Source organism: Enhydra lutris, unplaced genomic scaffold (genome assembly GCF_002288905.1).
Source record: "Enhydra lutris kenyoni isolate GAN:26980312 unplaced genomic scaffold, ASM228890v2 scaffoldscaffold3, whole genome shotgun sequence".
Classification (NCBI taxonomy): domain Eukaryota; kingdom Metazoa; phylum Chordata; class Mammalia; order Carnivora; family Mustelidae; genus Enhydra; species Enhydra lutris.
The window spans coordinates 66,309,575-66,325,233 of record NW_019154087.1 but is presented as its reverse complement, the minus strand read 5'-3'; the positions used below and the strand labels follow the sequence as shown (position 1 = coordinate 66,325,233).

The window sequence follows — 15,659 nt, the reverse complement described above, 5'->3', positions numbered from 1 at the left end:
TCTGGAACAATGGAACAGAGCCTCCTACACAAGCTTGTGTTTCCTCACAGAGCATGGCAGCCTAAGAGAGTATTCTAGCCACCAAGACAGAGACTGTAGTGCCTTTTATAATCTAGCATCCATAGTTCTTTACCATCACTAATGCATATGCTGTTGGTTGGCATGGTTAGGAGCTGCCCAGATTCAAGGGGAAGGGATATAGATGCCACTCTCTCTCTCTTTTTTTAATCTTTTTATTTTTTACTTTATTTTTTTTATTAACATATAATGTATTATTTGTTTCAGGGATACGGGTCTGTGAATCATCAGTCTTACACAGTTCACAGCACTCACCATAGCACATACCCTCCCCAGTGTCCATCACTTAGCCACCCTATCCCTACCCACCCCCGCCCAATCAACCCTCAGTTTGTTTCCTGAGATTAAGAGTCTCTTATGATTTGTCTCCCCCTCCAGTCCCATCTTGTTTCATTTTTTGCTCCCTTCCCCCCACAAGCCTCCACCCCACCTCTCAAATTCCTCATATCAGAGAGATCATATGATAATTATCTTTCTCTGATTGACCCTCTAGTTCAATCCATGTCATTACAAATGGCAAGATTTCTTTTCTTTTTTTTTTTTTTTTTTGGTGGTGGATAGATGCCAGTCTTGATGGAAGAGTGTCAATGAATTTGTGATTGTGTTTTAAGAATGTCAGAGGTGATGACTGACAGATTTTTTAATTGTAAAAACAGGTTTTTTCCCATTTTTATAATTAAGTTATAGCCTCAAACTATTTTTTAAAATATTTATTTGAGAGAAAGAGAGAGAGAGAACATGGGTGGGAGAGGGAGAAGTAGACTCCCTACTGAGCAGGGAGCTCAAAACAGGGCTGATCCTAGGACCCTGGGATCATGACCTGAGCCAAAGGGAGGTGCTTAACCAACTGAGCCACCACCCAGGTGCCCTACCAGTAGCCTGAGACTATATAAGAATCCTATTCCATGGTAGACTTTTATCCATTAGTGATAGCATTCATTGATGGCTCCCTAACATTTATGATTTGGGACCTAAATTACATAAAGATCTTAAATATGCTCATCTCCCAGTAAATAAACATATAATGATGACAATGTTGGATTTTTGAATAATTTCTATGAGCATGCGTGACCCAATTTGACGGGTACTAAACAATTTATACAGATGTAAGTAACAAGCACTTAAATTATTAGAGTGTCAACAGAAATACAGATGAAGAGGTTCTGCTCTCTGTGTGGTTCTGTGGTCATTTTATCCTGACTGTTGTTTCCTTCCAATTAAAGGAATGCACTTAAGGCATAGCACCATTCATCATGATTGGAAACATTTGTTTCAAAGCTGGTTCTAGGAGAAGTGATATCAGTTGAGGGAGATCTTTCCTTTTACACTTCAAACACAAGCTGTTATAACTGAGAGTTAGCATGTTCCAAACTGAGGTATAATGCAGGAATGTAAGCATTAACCTTTTTAGCTTCACCTTTGAAGGTGCAGGAACTAGGTAAAGATTATGCTTTCATCATATTTAAGTCATACTAAAATGAATTGTGCAGTACATCCTGAAGGAGTTGTTATCATGTGCCATTATGTGATTTCCACAGAGGCTTGAGTTGGCAAGGTTAGGGTTGAACCATTGGGCTGCTTGGAATATTCTTAAAATTATACGTGAGTATTTTCTAAATTCCTGATTAGAAACATTTCAAGTAGGAGGTGAAAATCTAGCTATATGCGAAGGTGTTTAGAAAACAAATCTTGCCTAAAGCTTATTCCTAACAATTATATATGGCAGAGGTCACCTGTCAGTGTTGCTAAGACTGAATACTGGCAAATTCTAGGACACTGAGATCTGTATATTTTTGTAGCCATGTATTGACTTCTTTAAAATGAGACAAATGTTACATGGGGGAAAAAAGCTCTGAAGAATAGTCATTAAAATTTTAACAGAAATGTTTCTGTGTGTGGGATGATGGGTGGTTTTTAGTCTTCTTTAAAGAGCTTTCTTTCTTTCTTTCTTTCTTTCTTTTTTTAAGTTTACCAGAAGTTCTACAAGGAATATAATGTGTTTTAGTTATCAGTTTTGTAACATGAATAAATTGTACAGTTGATGTTTGAACAATGAGTTTGAACTGCGCAGTTTCACTTACACACAGATTTTTTTAAGATAAATACAGTACAATACTATAATTGTATACTCTCAATAAAATTTTCTTTAGCTTGCTTTATTGTAAGGACACAGTATATAACACATATGACACACAAAATACGTGTTAATCAACTGTTTATGTTATCAGTAACAACATAGGCCAAGAGTAGGCTATTAGTAGTTCAGGTTTTGGAAAGTCAAAAGTTATATGTTGATTTTTGATTGCCTAGGGGAGGGGAGTCAGCACCCTAACCCCCACATTATTCAAGGGACAACTCTAATTTGAAACAAAAAAAATTACCAATAAAAAATTAAACCAAACTGTTCCTATAAATTTTAAAACCATTGATTTAATATGAAGACTGATAAACATCTCCTGCCCTGGCCATGCAGCTTCTCATAAAGGACCACCATTGACCACCTTCAAAACATGGTTTTGCTTTAGACATATCATTTTTATGAATGTTAAAAATGGAGAGAGAGAAAAAAAGGCTGTTGCACTATCTCTTAAATATGTAGGCCATGCCTGGGGGCATATATACTTGAAAAAGGTTTTAGATGATTCTGATAAATATAATCATATACATGCCTTCAGGAGATGTTGTCTTCACTGTGATTAAAATCCACACACTTCCTTTTAGAGAATTAATAGTTCTGTGGCTTATTTTTCCTTTCTAAGGACATGGTCATTCTGGCCTACACAAATGACTAGGGGTCATAGCTTGTATTCCAAAAGAAAAATGTCATTCTCCTTGAAAAGGTCATGAAACGATGAGTGTGTTTACTTGTACTCGGTTTAAAGTGTCACAGGTCTCATTGAAGGAGGGGCCTGCTCTTTGTCATGGCTAGAGCTAGTGCTGGGTTGGGGAGGCCTCTTCTTATGGATTCCCAGGCTTTGGGGATTGTAGATGGTAGGTTTCCTGTGTTCTGATCCTCTGTGCTGTTGTTAGGACCAAGTGATTTCTAAGGGAGTGTTGAGTCCTGCAAAGATAAAGGATGAAAAAAACAAAAAAAAATCTGGGAGAAGTGGTACACCAAAATTGGAGGAAGAGGAATAAGAGGGGAAAAAAAAAAAGGAAGGAATATCATGTATGGAGTATGCTTCATTGTTGGTGTAGAGTACCTCTATTTCCTTAACGTTATTCTAGGCTTTTATTGCTGAAAGGAAAACTTTTTAACTTATTGGTTTTTTATTTAGTGAAGAATATTTGGTAGCATTTGGGTTTTGAAAGTCAGAGTTACAGCTGTGTTTGGGAAAGTGTATTCTTCTGACTTTGGAAGGTGTACGCTTGTGTTTCCCAAATGTTTGCAGGTGCAAATTGATAAAACAGCATCTGGAGTGTTTTCAAAGTTCCACAAACCAGAAAACAACATTTCAGAACTGGGAATATATGTTCACACCATGAGTGTAAGAGCCGTGTAGCTTTGGCTTGATCAGGAGAAGTTTCTCTTGTGAATTGAGTGGGGAGAAAGTTATTTAGGGAGCCTATAAACATTTTATTAATACCATTTAGTTCCCAATATATCAGAGTTATTAATTATTATCACTACCTGTGTCAGTTCTTGTGGAACACTAGAAAAACCAGGGCACAGATGTTGTATGCACAGTTAATGGCACTGAAAATATCCATGGTTTGGGGTAGGTAGTTCTGGGGTATGTTTATGTTTCATTATATAAAGTCTGGTAGATAAAAGTTGTCATTTACTGAGACCTTGAAGTAGAAAAACCAAAGTCAGTTGTGTATTACTCTAGTGCATAGAATGCTGCAGAAATCGATGTGGTATATACCCCATTAGGACTTGGGAAGGGGTCTGAAAATGTCTCTAAGAAATTAAAGCTAAAAGCTTGGAAAGAAAGGAAAAGAGGAACTCTAGCTATTTGATAAATTCCAAAAAAGCACACTTTTTGCTTTTTTTCCCCCTCCCCTCCCCTGCCCTCTGCTCCCCTCCTCTCCCCTCCTGGGAGGGTCTTGTAAACCAAAATTGAAGTTGTTTTTTTGAAAAGGTCAGGGTAAGTCAGGGCCACAGTGAAAGCCTGAGTCCATAGGATGAAGAGGCTGGAACTGGGACTGTCTCCTGCTCCCTCCCCTTCCCTCCCATTCTTCTTGGCTGCCCTTCCCCCTGTCTTCTGTGACACAGTGGGAGGGGCCTCATGCTGCCTGGAAGCTGGCTCTCTGAACCAAACCCTGTAATGCATTCCAGGGTCAGCCTCACAGATCCCCATGTAGTGGCTTGCATCAGATAACACGTAGGAAAGCGCTCGGAGGAACTGCAGCTGTATAGCAGAATCTGCCCTGATGAGGAAGCGAATGAATACAGAACAGTCTGTTGGAAAGAAAGGACCAGAGCCAGCAAGATGGGAAATAGCATTTGGCATTGAGGCCTTGGTCTGGGAACAAAGCTTGGGTTTACCACTAACTAGTGGTATAAAAATGAGCAAATCTTTAACCATAGGAGCCTCGGCTTGTTCCACTGTGAGATAAAGGGCTTGGCCTAAGTGATAAGTAGGATATTTTTCAGCTCTGAGATTCTGAGTTCTAATGAACCAGAACAAATGTGAAGCCTTAAACTACTTCCAGAGTCAAGTCTAAACCCAACTGGTATTTCACTGTCAGCCCCTGTTGTCGATTCTAGTTATATTTTCTGCTAAAGACCTGTGTTTAGTCATGGGGTCGAGCCGGTTCAAGGATAGACAGCTGGAAGGTCTTCAGAGTTCTCTGTGTAGTGCTCACACTGTAGCTGACTTCTGAAGTTTTGTTGTAGATGGAAGGTTCAGGCCACCTTGGTGCCAACCTAGAGTCATACGACCTTAAGGTGATGAAAGTTTGTCTAAACACACTGTAGACTCTGAAGGTGGAAGGAATATCTGGCCATTCTGTAGTTCAATATTGTGGAAAGAAGACTGAAAATTTTATCTTTGTCCCTTTTTGTACATTAAATGTTCCCTAAGGGGAGTAGGCATTGATTTCCAACTGCCTGCTGGCTCTCTGTCTCTCTGTTTATGGGTAGTATAGTTAGGTGAGATCTGCCATCATCAAAGAGGACATAGTATGAATGGGGCTTAATGTGATTGGAAATACTGGAGACAGAGCAGCATAGTGACTAACACATCCATACTGGAGTCAGGAAATCTGGGCTCAAATCTTTGTGGATCAAGCACTTGGTCCTAAGAATATGTCAGGCATATATTTCAACTACCCAGTAGTTGCACCTATTGTTACTAAAGATGATAAGAATATGTACAGGTATTAATAATCTTCCTATTGCAGTAAAGACCAGTGAATCCTTCTGCAGAGACATGTAAAAAAAAAAAAAAGAATAATCTCATCCCCCTTAATTTCCTTTAACCATATTACTAGTTAATTTAGTTGAATGAAACGCTGCCGGTTTGAGTTGGGTTTTAAAGCAAACTTTTTAGAAACCATTTTTATTTGCTGTATATCTACAAAGCATTTCTAGCAGATGCAGCCCCATCATTTCCATATGTGGCCCCTGGTGGCAGAGCAAGAAGGACTTGGGGAGGTATTTATCTGTATAGCTGAGTCCCATGGGCATAAATGTGCAGTTTGTTGAGTCTGAGGCATCTGTGACTGAAAGGTGGTGCCAGACTTGTGTTTGCGCTGACGCTCAGGAGACCTGAATACGCGCTTGCTTACCTGACATGCCTATGTGTGGAGTTTTGTTTTTTGTCATTGAGTTGTCTGGTTTGAGTTTTTCTTTGTTGTAAAATACGTGGGTGTAGTGAAGAAACTTTCTACCTTGAAAAAAATGTTTTGAGTAGACTTGATCTTTTAGAATTGTTTCAGATGAGTTCATCTGCCCTACAATGAAGGTAGCATGGTGTTAGAGAAGTTAGGAGAGTCCAAAGATTTTGGAAAGAGACGTGGGCAGTAAAGGAATTTGCATCCATATAGTGGTTCTAGAATCAGGAACTCAGTTTTAAAAATGGCACATCTTGGCCACATAGAATAAGACAAGCCAAATTGTAACTTCTAGAATCAGATGGCCAGAAAACAGGTCAAAAGTTTTTTTTTTTGTTGTTGTTTTTTTTAATTTTATTTATTTGTCAGAGAGTGAGGGAGAGAGAGCGAGCACAGGCAGACAGAATGGCAGGCAGAGGCAGAGGGAGAAGCAGGCTCCCCGCCGAGCAAGGAGCCCGATGTGGGACTCGATCCCAGGACACTAGGATCATGACCCGAGCTGAAGGCAGCTGCTTAACCAACTGAGCCACCCAGGCGTCCCAGGTCAAAAGTTTTAAAATATAAACAGTTTACTGTTTCTTCCTCTCCTAAGTTTAAAAAAATTTTTTTTAAAAGTTATTTCTGGTGTTTCAGAGAGAACCATGAGAGCGTAACTTTGTAACTTAAAAAACAAACGAGAAAAAGAGTTGAGTACTTGAGGCTAGTGCCTTTTGGCAGGCAAGAATTCTACCACTGGGGGCGCCTGGGTGGCTCAGTGGGTTAGTCCGCTGACTTCGGCTCAGGTCATGATCTCAGGGTCCTGGGATCAAGTCCCGCATCGGGCTCTCCTGTTCGGCAGGGAGCCTGCTTCCCTCTCTCTCTCTCTCTGCCTGCCTCTCTGTCTACTTGTGATCTCTCTCTGTCAAATAAATAAATAAAATCTTAAAAAAAAAAAAAAAGAGAATTCTACCACTGAACCACCAATGCAAGGCTAGTGCCTTTGGGCAAACAAGGTAGATGCACATGAAAGGTAATGGGTCTTGAAACATCTGGGAGGACATAGCACAACCATGGTGAGTCTTAGGCAGATAATCTGTTATATACATAATCTGAGATTATATAATCTCCAGTTTTACTCTTTTAAAACAGATATAGAATAGTATATAGTCGGTGATTCCACCACCACCCCCACTCCCCGCCCCGGGAATTAAATTTTGTTTTTTAACTGGCAATAGGAGCTTTGGAATCAGAGCTGAGTGGAGATACCAACACTACCATTTTCAAACTTAGATTGGAAAAGAGACTTGGGTTCATGATTTAATCTTTGGGACTTTATCATTTTAAAATGTGGGGAACAATGCTTTCCTCAAAAGTTGCGAGAATATTAAAGAAAGCCTACTACCTAGTAGGTGTTTTTTAAATGTTAAATGTATTCAGTGAAAGAGGAGGTAATTTAAATCTCAAATTTTAGTGCAGCAGTGTACACAAAGTAATGATGTGATTCTAGCTGACTTGGGAATTCCAGTGAGGGGCTCTATTTTGTTTCTTCCCTTTTGCCCATTGCTGGATGGGTTTTTTTCCATAAACATTTTAGAATCATAGTGTTTAGAATACACAGTGAATTAGAGGAATATTCAAGACCTTAAGAACTTAGAGCACTCTCAAAACAGTGGTTGAGCTGAGTAATGAGGGTCTAGATCCATTTTTATTATCATTATCTACTATATGTGATCTTATTAGAAGTATCAGTAGCTCCCTTTTATTTCTGGTTACAGTGGGCCAACTGCTGTACTAAACTTTATAAATGTTTTCTCATTTAATCCCTGTAATAACATGAGATCTAGGTGTTATAGCCCTCATTATACAGATGAGAAGATGTGGTACTCCGTTTTAAGCAATATGTCTAAACTTCCATAGTTGAGAAGACTTAAAAGCTAGATTAGTGCCTTCTCAAGTTAGCAAATGTGCCTTGGTATCCCCTCATTCAGATGAAAGGTTAACTCTTTGAAGTGTTAATACAACATGGAGTTTATGATATAGATATAAATATATCTATATATATAGATATATATATCTTTATATCTATATATATAAATATATAGATATAAAATATAGATATTTTATTCTAATTAGGAGTTGGGAAGGTTCCAAGGAATTGATTGTATATGTTCAGTGTCAGTTTTTCTGAAGTAATTTTTCTGTGTTTTGATTTTGGCTTTGGTCTATCCAACAAAAGTGTAGAGTGCTATATAATGATTGTCTAAATGGGCACTTCTCAGGCTTGGGCTACACAGAAGAATCGCCTGGAAGCTTTAAAAATGGATATCAAAGGAAAACAGAATAGTTCCCCATTCCCAGATGTAATTTCTCCCCAGTTTTATTCAGATATAATTGACATAAAGTGTTTGTTTTAGTTTAAGGTGTACACTATAATGATTTGATCTATGTATGTATTGTGAAATGATTACTACAGTAAATTTGGTTAACACCCATATTCTCACATACATAAAATTTTTGTTTCTTGTAATGAGCACTTTTAAGGTTCATTCTCTTAGCAGCTTGCAAATATGCAATGCACTATCACTAACTGTAGTCACCATGCTGTACATTCAATCCCCAGAACTTTATCTTATAGCTAGAAGAAGTTTGTACCTTTTGACCACCTTTATCCATTTTCCCCATCCCCATCCTTCTACCTCTGGCAGCCACTAATCTGTTCTATTTCTAGGAGTTAGGTTTTTTTTTTTTTTTAATTAATTTTTTTTTTTAAAGATTCCTCCTATAAGTAAGATCATAGAGTATTTGTGTTTCTCTGTCTGATTTCACTTAGCATAATGCTCTGTGACCATCCGTGTTGTCATATGGCAAGATTTCCTTGTCTTTTTATGACTGAATAATATTCTCTCAGATATTTTGATGTAAACTAAATATTGTCATAAGTATTCCAGAGGCTTCTGGAGGCTCAGCCCTGGGATGTCTCAGATCAGTCCCCCGAGGACATTGGAGTCACACTCCCAGGTCCTGGCTTGCTTGGTAGTTTGACTCTCTAGACTTCAGCTGCCCCACAGCTCACCGCCTCCCAATATTCCTACTCATCCTCTCCCCCTGAGATGTGTGGGGGAACAGCAGTCATCAGTGTGGATCTCGGAGAAGGTCTGTTCAGAAGGTTATCAGCTATCTAGCATCAGTTCTGGGGATATAACTTTGTCATTGTTTATCCAGGCTTTGGATGTATTGCCTCTGTGTATTGTTTGGTTTCCGATTTCACTACTGTCCCAGATGTATTTCCCATATTTGTAAAGATCAAACACAGGTAAATCAAGACCCTATTCCAAAAGTTGGCCACACACGTGCTGTTTTCTTCCAGTGGAAGTAAGTTTTCCCATCTTTTCTTCTCTTCTTCACATTGTCGTGCATTTGTCAGCCCAACTTCTCTTCTGTTCCCACTACCCCACAACCTTCTTTAATTTGCACAGTGACAGATGGTAATAAATCCAGCTGTGGACAGTAGTTTAGACAGCAGAGGATTTTTTTTTTTTTAAGGCAGATAAGTAATTTGCTATTTGCCAGAGTGCCTGATTGGAACACAGAGTCTGTGGAAATATGGTGTTAGCAGGTTACCAGTTGGAGCACTAAATTACATTTTCACTAGCAAATATTTGTCCAGAGTAATTTGAATCATTTTGTATTCCATTTACACATGAGGGGGCAGTATGGTACTATAAAGCAAAGGCTGTGTTGAAATTGTCTATTTTTTATTGGTATATAATAGTTTTTAGGTGAGAACTTTTAGTCTCTGCGATTATAGCTCTGCTATGGTTGTTAGCTGTTAAATGTGATACGCGTATGTGATACCCTCACTTGTATACCTGGGTCACACGCCTGTTTTTATTTAAATGCATAAATAATCATTTCCTTGCAGCAGTGGGGTTTTCCCACAGTGCCTTTTATTGTCAGTTTATATTTATGTTCTGTTTAATGCTAGTTAGCTTTCTTCCTGTTTCCTGCTTCCACATGGGGAGCATCAGCCCTCTTGGAGATGCAGTGTCTATTAGGTTGGTATGTTTAAATATTTTATTTTATGAGTTCATTGAAGACCGAAGGGTCTGCAGTTTTGTTTGGGACAGGAAGCCTCTGAACCCAGGTCTCGGAAGGTCTATGTATAAATCACCGCTGCACGATATGCTTCCCTTTACAGATTGCTTTCTCAAAAGAAAAAAAATTGCTAAGCAAAGAAGCAGTACATTTTAATTAATGTTATTATTGCTGATCTATGAGTGACACTGTAAGATAATCAAGGTGCTAATATTCTAGGTTTCATAAATGGAAGGGAAATTATTAAAAGAAGTTGGAAGGTATTAACTGATAAAATCTATAAAGCATTTTATGAAAAATGTACATGGGACTCTGAAAGGTAATTTCATAAGCATAAGCTATTTTTAAATGTGTAAAAGTATTTACAGTCAGATGTTTCTGTTTATGTAGTTAAAAAAAAATTGAGACCAGCATTTGGCATAAATATAACCCTGTATGAAATTTAATGGGGTATTTACTTTGACATTTTATCCTGGCTACTTTCTTTGTGGATGGATAGCTATGGTATTGTCTATGCCTGGTAAATATAATTATACATATTTAGTTTGGGAATGAATTTATTTTGCAATGTAATGATTGGATGTTGCTTTTACTTAATTTTAATGGGAAATTCTATTTTAAAATCTTCTGTTAAAAAAATAAATGAAAGGCTTAGGACCTGTACCTGAAATTTGAAGGAATGGGTTTTTGGCTCTAGCGTGTTTTGGATGAGCTCCAAATCAAATGTTGTTTGATCCTGGTTTAATATTGCAACACAAAGGTTTCTGTTCATTGGAAACGATTAATGTCCTTTATGCTTTGATGGCAGATTTTTAAGACCCTGCCTGATGCCACATTCCCAGAGCCAGTATCCCTGTCAACATCACCCCCAAATGCTCCACCAAGGCAATCGAAGAGACAAGGCCAGAGGACTAAGAGACCCGTGGCTGTATATAATCTTTGTCTTGAGCTGGAAGATGGTAAGATGTTAATGATATTTTTCTGCTTGACAGCCTGTTGAGAGTATGGTATATCGTATGTCCCCAGGGAAGGCCATGGTTTTCCTTCCTCTGTGATTTAATTCTTTTTCTCCTTAAGATGATAATTTTTGAGATTAACAAGGAGGGTGAAGCTTCCTTGGCAGAGAGAGAATGCAAGTTTCAGGTTTGTGTTTGTATTTGTTATGCATGCTTCTTTTTTTATTTTTAAAAGACAGCTTAAATTTCTTTTTTGGGAGACTTGTGTGACCTCCTGTGAGGTTATATAACTCTGAGACAAATGGGAGGGGAACTAAAATTAAAGCAGATCTTTTGAGAGGAGCTGATAGTCTAATGTTAAATGCATCTGCATTAGAGACAAAGTCTTCTGTTGCCCTAGAGTTTAGGGCTTCTGCATCTTACTTAGCCCATCTTTCTGACGTTCTTGTGAGGCTAGCGTCTCCTCATCTAGCAGGAGTGGCAAAGTGACCTGCCTTAGGGGCCAGGCTGAGTGGAGTGAGCATAAGCTGTAGTGGGACTCGGGCGAACGCAAGTTCTCCCGTCTCCTCCTGGCTGCCACGTTCCTGTTACTCGTTGTCATGCAACCACATTGTTTCAGCATTGCCAGACTGCCTCACTGTTTAAAGAGAGCTTGGAAATTGGAATTTGAAATGCTGATCTCTACAAAACAAGACTGTGCCATGTAGAAGTCACTGATTGCCAGTTTGTAATCATGTGGTTATTGGTATGGAGAGGAAGATGATCCTGGTCTCAGAAACTCCAATTTCAGTAGGCATGTCTGAAATGGGGACTCATTTGTTGTGGGACTTCACATTTCCTGAGGACATTTCCTGAACTTGAAACTCATTGTCATTCTTTTTCTTCTCATCCTTTTTTTTTTTTCTCTTTTTGTCTCTTTCATTAATTATCCTTTCAAGCCATTACAGTTATATCGGTTTGGAAGCTGAAGGTGAATGTCAGAGGGAGGAAGGGAATGAATGCAGACAGAAACAAATACAGTACCTTCATCATGAGGAGCTATATAGTCAGATGTCCAGGTAGTGAATATCCAAAGATCGATGAGAGCAAGTAACGACTGACTTGGGAGTCTCCCAGGAGGACTCGGAATGCTTCCTGTAGTAACATGGGGGGTGAAGGTGTGCTGGTATTCTTTTACATTAAGAAATGCATCATATGATACAACTATTAGTTTTATAATCAGATCCTTATTTTCCAGAGGAAGAGCCTGAATCATTAAAATCAACCTATAATTTCAGAGCTTACTTTTAGACATCAGTTTCAACTTCTGATCCCACCTAACTTTTTTGTTCTCTTTTTTTCTCACCTTCACTCCCTCAACAGAATTGCTAATAAGGAGTAAAACTGACTGGTTTGAATTGCACCTTTTCTTGTATCTCACTTGTCCTCTGGTGGAAGTGTTAATAAATCGTGAAAGAGGCTAATGTTGGGAAGTAGGAAGAGAAAAAGAAGTCAAGGAGATATATCATACATTATGTAGAATAGTATCTACATTGGTTCATTGGCCCTTGAGCAAAACTGAATTGACTATATTTCATAAAGGAAATGACTGAAGAGGGACTGTTTGTCTTAGAATCATATCTACTTTTTTGGTATTTTAAGGAATTAAATCATAATACCCAATCATGTATACATGGTATACTGGCCTTTTGATCATTGGGTTGCTAAGTGATTAGTAATGAGTAAGAAGTTGCTGAAGTGGTGTTTGGCACGTCTTTTATGGGAATGCTCAAGATGGTATATAATCATAGCTTTCCTAGTTTTAGGTCATATAATAATTCTTAATTATTTGATCATAAGGGGGAAAGATTGTGAAATACTCAATTCCTTTAGTCTGTTTTTATGTTCATTATTTATATGATGTTTTCTTCTGCATTTTGTACTTTATAACTTTACATTAATCTTGCTTGATTGCAGCCTTGGAATTTGTTGTTGGTGTTGCAAGCTGTCCGAGTCAGGAAAATCCGTGCTTTTGTTGTAGAGGGATTTTATTTGACTTTAGAGGTCAAAATATAAAACTATTAAAAGCTATTATTTATCCTCCCACCTACCCCCCCCCCCCATTAATTGTAGCTAAGCTTTAGTGAAACTCAAGTTTGTGAAAAAGAATTATTTCAGAGAGAGCAGTAAGGTCTACATATTGCATTTTCCAAAAAGAGAGTGAGTTGTGGATAAATGAAGAGAAAAACTTTTGAAAGGAAGCATATAGGAGAAGGTTACTAAAAAACTGTGTTATTGAATACCACTTATCATATTGAAAACTCTGCCCCCTTCTAAGGGGGGGAATCTATACTTGCCATTAAGATGTAGTTTTTTTTCCCCCGTAGCGTAAATTCTGTTATTGTCAACTCAAAGTTTTCAAAAGGTTCATCTTCTTTGTATTTCTTCTTATCAGTGGTGCCAGTCACTTGATGTGTTTCTCTAGGTTTGGTTAAGGTATGCATTATAGCCAACTTTGGTGGATTATTTTTCTCAATTTTGTAGCTTATATGAATGTGATAGATAATTTAAATGCAAATATGCCCTCTCTGCCATTTATGCACTGTAGTATAAATTAACCTTGACTTAATGAAACCCAGGGCAAATAGTTTTTCTTTAAATTTAGGTGGATTATCTGTCAAGATTCAAGGGGCTGGACTGGACAACTGGAGATTTTCTTTAGCCCTATGATTTGGTCACAGATTTGGTATTTGAGTTGTAGTGTGTTAGTTCTTCTGTGTTGAGTAGGATATGAAACTGTGTGACGTAGCAAGTAGACAACCCTGGAAAGCCATCAGAATCGGCTTCAGTGAAACATCAGGCAGATCAAAAAGTCATTATTAGTGAAGAGTCAGCAAGCCTATTATATGAGTTGAAGTAGGATAGGCCTGGAAGCAGAGAATCCAAGCGGGCATAAAATGAGAGTGAAACCCTCTCCTGTTATACATGACTTTTATTATGATATGTTCAACCCCACCTTCATCCCAATTGAGAGATGACCAATTTAATTAAAGACGCCTAATATCTTTACTTTGTTGAAGACTTTAATTGGCTTTGGCACATCTTGTCATACTGTATAGGCAATGCTCATTATTTTTCTTTGTAATATACGATTAAGTGATATTAAACTTACTATTTGCAAAAGACTTTAAAATTCTAGTTAGTTGCTTAAGGATCCTTACTGATGATTAATATGAACTGAAATGGATATAGTTTCTGGCTAGATTTCTTTCAATAGAGCAGCTATTAAATCTTTACTGAAATTCTTATCTTTATTTTGTAGAAGCCATATTATTTGTTTTCATATAGCATTTAATAATCTCATGAACTTCAAAGTTGAGGAGATTTGGCTAAGTCTTTTGTGAGATAGCAAAATATGAGGTAGACCAGAAAGTACTAAAAGGAAAACTAAAAATCAGAAATTCATTCTCCAATTATCTTTCTGTGTTTTTATTTTCTTAGAATTAGTAATAAAGTAACTCTAAACAAGTTCATTATATAACATATGTTCCTTTTCTCCTGCCAGCTCCATATTTATGTCCTTACTACCACTTATATAAAGAGAGACTATTTTCTTTTCTTTCTTTCTTTCCCTCTCTTTCTTTCTTTCTTTGGGGTGGGGAGGGGCAGAAGGGAGGGAGAGAGAGACTCCCAGGCAGACTCCCTTCTGAGCACAGAGCCTGATTCCAACTCGGGACTCTATCTCACAATCCTGAGATCATGACCTGAGCTGAAATCAAGGGTCGGACGCTTAACCAACTGAACCACTTGGATGCCCCGAGACTATTGTCTTTGTTGTAATTCTCCCAAATATAAGGAAGGTTCTTGAGGCTTCATGAAATACATTCTTTGTTATTTTCATTCATGGCAGAAGAAAAATTTTAAAGGTTTGGAGAGTGGGAGAGAAGATGATTGTTGTCTAAATTTTGACTAAGCTCTCTCTTTCTTTATGCTAGCTCTAATTTTAAACAGAACTAGGCATTCACAGGACAAGTTTTTATTTGTATATTCTTGGGTAGTTAGGTATGCTGTGCCCATCTTCTTTTGTACATGATATAGCAGTTTATTTGTTTAGGCAACTGAAAAAATATGATTTATGGTGAGTTGAAAACAGAATCATCTTGCAAGCCAGTTGGTAAGATTTAATAATATAGAGTAGGTCTTACTTGGGTATCGTTGGGTTGGCACTTTCACACTTGGATGCTGGATGTGCTAACTGCAGCACATTTTGTTGAACATGTGTTATTGTAGTCCTACAGTGTGACAAGGATGCAGAGCCTTATAAGCAAAAAGTGAAAATGTAACTGTTGAAAGGGAGATAGATAAACAGTGAAGCATGAACATTTCCCTTCTGTTCTAAGGAAGAACATACTGTGACATGGATCAGTCTCTAAAATTGGAGTAGGACAAATAAGTTGTATAAATGTCCTTTCAGCTTAAATGATAACAAGTTGGATTTTTTAAAATGATTACCTAACATTTAAATGTCCCCTATCAGTGAGAATAATGCTGATGAGATAAATGAGGCACCTTAGGTATGTCAGAAAAAATCTTGTTGAATAATGAGGCATAAGCAAGAGAATATAACTTAAAAAGTAGGCTTACTGTAAGTCCTTTTGAAATGTAGATTTTTAATCCTAAAATATGGAATGCTTCTAGCAGTTTGGAGGTTTTTTGCCTCTATCATTTATTAGTGATTTTTCTTATATTGGATACTAAAATCAGACTTCTGCATATCTTTTTTTAAAAAAC

General features: G+C 37.8%; 1 protein-coding gene across 1 annotated transcript in view; it reads left to right on the top strand.

Moving 5' to 3' along the window:
* LOC111154278 (Rho GTPase activating protein 10) overlaps positions 1-15,659 on the top strand; it is a 317,626-nt gene that overhangs the window by 253,962 nt on the left and 48,005 nt on the right. The window contains exon 19 of the mRNA XM_022513786.1: positions 10,742-10,892. Coding sequence (XP_022369494.1) covers positions 10,742-10,892 — 151 coding nt within the window. The remainder of the gene's footprint in view (positions 1-10,741; positions 10,893-15,659) is intronic.